Source organism: Echinops telfairi, unplaced genomic scaffold (genome assembly GCF_000313985.2).
Source record: "Echinops telfairi isolate 266 unplaced genomic scaffold, ASM31398v2 ScPeMD7_7410;HRSCAF=8448, whole genome shotgun sequence".
Taxonomy (NCBI): Eukaryota; Metazoa; Chordata; class Mammalia; order Afrosoricida; family Tenrecidae; genus Echinops; species Echinops telfairi.
In genome coordinates this window covers 13335882-13338101 of record NW_022111310.1, presented here as the reverse complement: position 1 = coordinate 13338101, position 2220 = coordinate 13335882, and the positions used below count along the sequence as shown (strand labels likewise).

General features: G+C 48.7%; 1 protein-coding gene across 1 annotated transcript in view; it reads left to right on the top strand.

The window, feature by feature from the left end:
* PTPN3 (protein tyrosine phosphatase non-receptor type 3) overlaps positions 1-2220 on the top strand; it is a 152963-nt gene that overhangs the window by 86373 nt on the left and 64370 nt on the right. The window contains exons 3-4 of the mRNA XM_013006811.2: positions 990-1097; positions 1178-1224. Coding sequence (XP_012862265.2) covers positions 990-1097; positions 1178-1224 — 155 coding nt within the window. The remainder of the gene's footprint in view (positions 1-989; positions 1098-1177; positions 1225-2220) is intronic.

Below are 2220 nucleotides of genomic sequence, written 5' to 3'. Positions count from 1 at the left end.
AAATGTATACTTAACAATTACAGTTATGTGAACATTTAACCTATAATTCTATAAATATATTACCCAACCTATGAAAGTTTGTAAGCCAGCCACTTCATGCCTTTATTCTCCCCATTTGGGATATCCAATTTCTATACTACCCAGTTATATCAAACCAGTGCTTTGAGGAGACAAGCATGTTTTTAATGTGAAGAATCTTCGTTTTAGCTGGAACCTTGTGAGTCCACATTAGCAAAGTCAAATCAGGACAGTTGACTGTGCTGTCATCCTGGCTGGTCGGTAGAGTTACTAGCCTCTCGATGGGGACAGGAGAGGGGGTGTATTATATCCCCAAGAAAGACAGGAAAGAGGGGAGGTACTATAGCTTGGTCCCTCGTGCTTCCGACGTAACCCCTTCACCGACTGTCGGAGGCCTGCATCCCGGTCTGGAAGTGATTTGTGGCTGAAGTGGCTTCTCACTTCAGATGTGAGTGAGGCAGGTAATCCCACAGAGTGGGGCCCACGCGGCTTTTTGCGTGGGCCTGTGGGTAATTTTCGCCATCTTCAGATAGGCTGTTGTTATCAGAGTTCTCCTGCGCTGAGCACTCTGCCGTGGCGCCTTTGGGTGGAGGAGGCAGCAGCACGTGGACTGGGATTAGCATTTTGCTGTGGATAATCCATGGATAATCCTCTAAGAGCTTGCTGAGGCCATGATCCGAGTGTTCCCGTGTGGACAGCAGCCCTGGGAATCCCAGCTAAGAGGGAGGAAGACATCTTGGGATCTTACACTAATGGCCTTTGATCCTCGTTGGGCAGTTTGTCTCAGCCTTATCTCCTGTGTATTGTGCGGCCTCTCCAGATTCATTAAAGATGTTCTTATTGTGGAAAACGGATGGGCATAAAATCTCCCTGCATATTTTCATTCCTTTTTGCCTACAGCAAAGATGTCTTTGCCTCCAGTTCTTAATTCATTCTGGGAAACATAGTCACTCCTGCTTGTTCTTCCCTAGAAGCAGGAGAGTGGCCAGGTTCTTCTGGACATGGCGTACAGCCACCTGGGGGTAACAGAAAAGGAATATTTCGGCCTGCAGCACGGCGACGTGTCCCTGGATTCTGCTGTAAGTGCCATCCCGTTACAGACCCCAGGGCTTCTTCAAGGCTGGTCGCTTTTATATCTTCTTGTTTTTTTACTCCACAGAGATGGCTGGAATCAAGCAAACCCATCAGGAAACAATTAAAAGGTTGGTGTGGTCTTTTTATTCCCTTTGCCCTTCCGCTGTTACTGTAGCGAGGGCTGGTGCTCTCCTCGGATAACCGCTTATGGGACCTCGGGTACCTGCACCCCACGTGGTCCGGGAGACCTGAGTGAGCGACTTTGCCTGGGTCTGACTTGTCTCCAGCACACCCTTTAAGGATCCTTAGTAGCTGAAAGGAAAGGGAGAGATGAGAATGAGGGCTCCCAAATTTACAAGGGAGCTGCAAAAAGTCTGTGGGAAAATTCCATTACCTCTGAATTCGATCTTTCCATGAACTTGTTGAAGCACCCCGCATCTTTACAACAAAGTGATGGGGAAAGGTAGTGGTACAGCATTTGGGTATTTTTAGCTGTCTTCAGCTTCAGAGTGGGAAATACCCAACACACACACACACACACACACACACACACGCACACCCAACCCCCTCTCCTGAGTACTCTCCAACAACATAATATATTCACTGGAAACCAAGCCGGGGTTATACTATACAATGTCGCAAGTGTTCTCCTTATTGGCAGCTGTGGTGTTCACTCTGTATTACAAAGTTGCCACACCTACTGAATTAGCCCCTAGGGAACCTTGGCTCCTCGAGGCAATACAGGGGGCTCGGTTCCTGCAAGCCTCTGCTCACGTTTTCCTGTTATCTCGTGCTTTGTGCCTCTGTTTACAGAGACCTCACTTCGCAGGTCTTGTTGGTCCTTTAACACTGATCAGCAGCATTGTGACTCATGCCTCAGTGAAGCTCACCTAGCACACTGGTATTTCCCCTGGAAGGCCCGCCACAACCTTCTTCCACTTAGACGCACGGGCTAGCGCTGTGCCAATTCAAGCAGAAAAGTCACCAACAGGAAACCCCATGCGAAGAAGACCGTAGAGAAGCCACGCGTTTGTAGTCTGAGCCCTCACAGCAGAAGGCAGGGAGCATCCCCCAGTTCAGTTGCGAATGTGGAGTTCAAGGGACTCCAACGTTTTTCTACATTCCGGA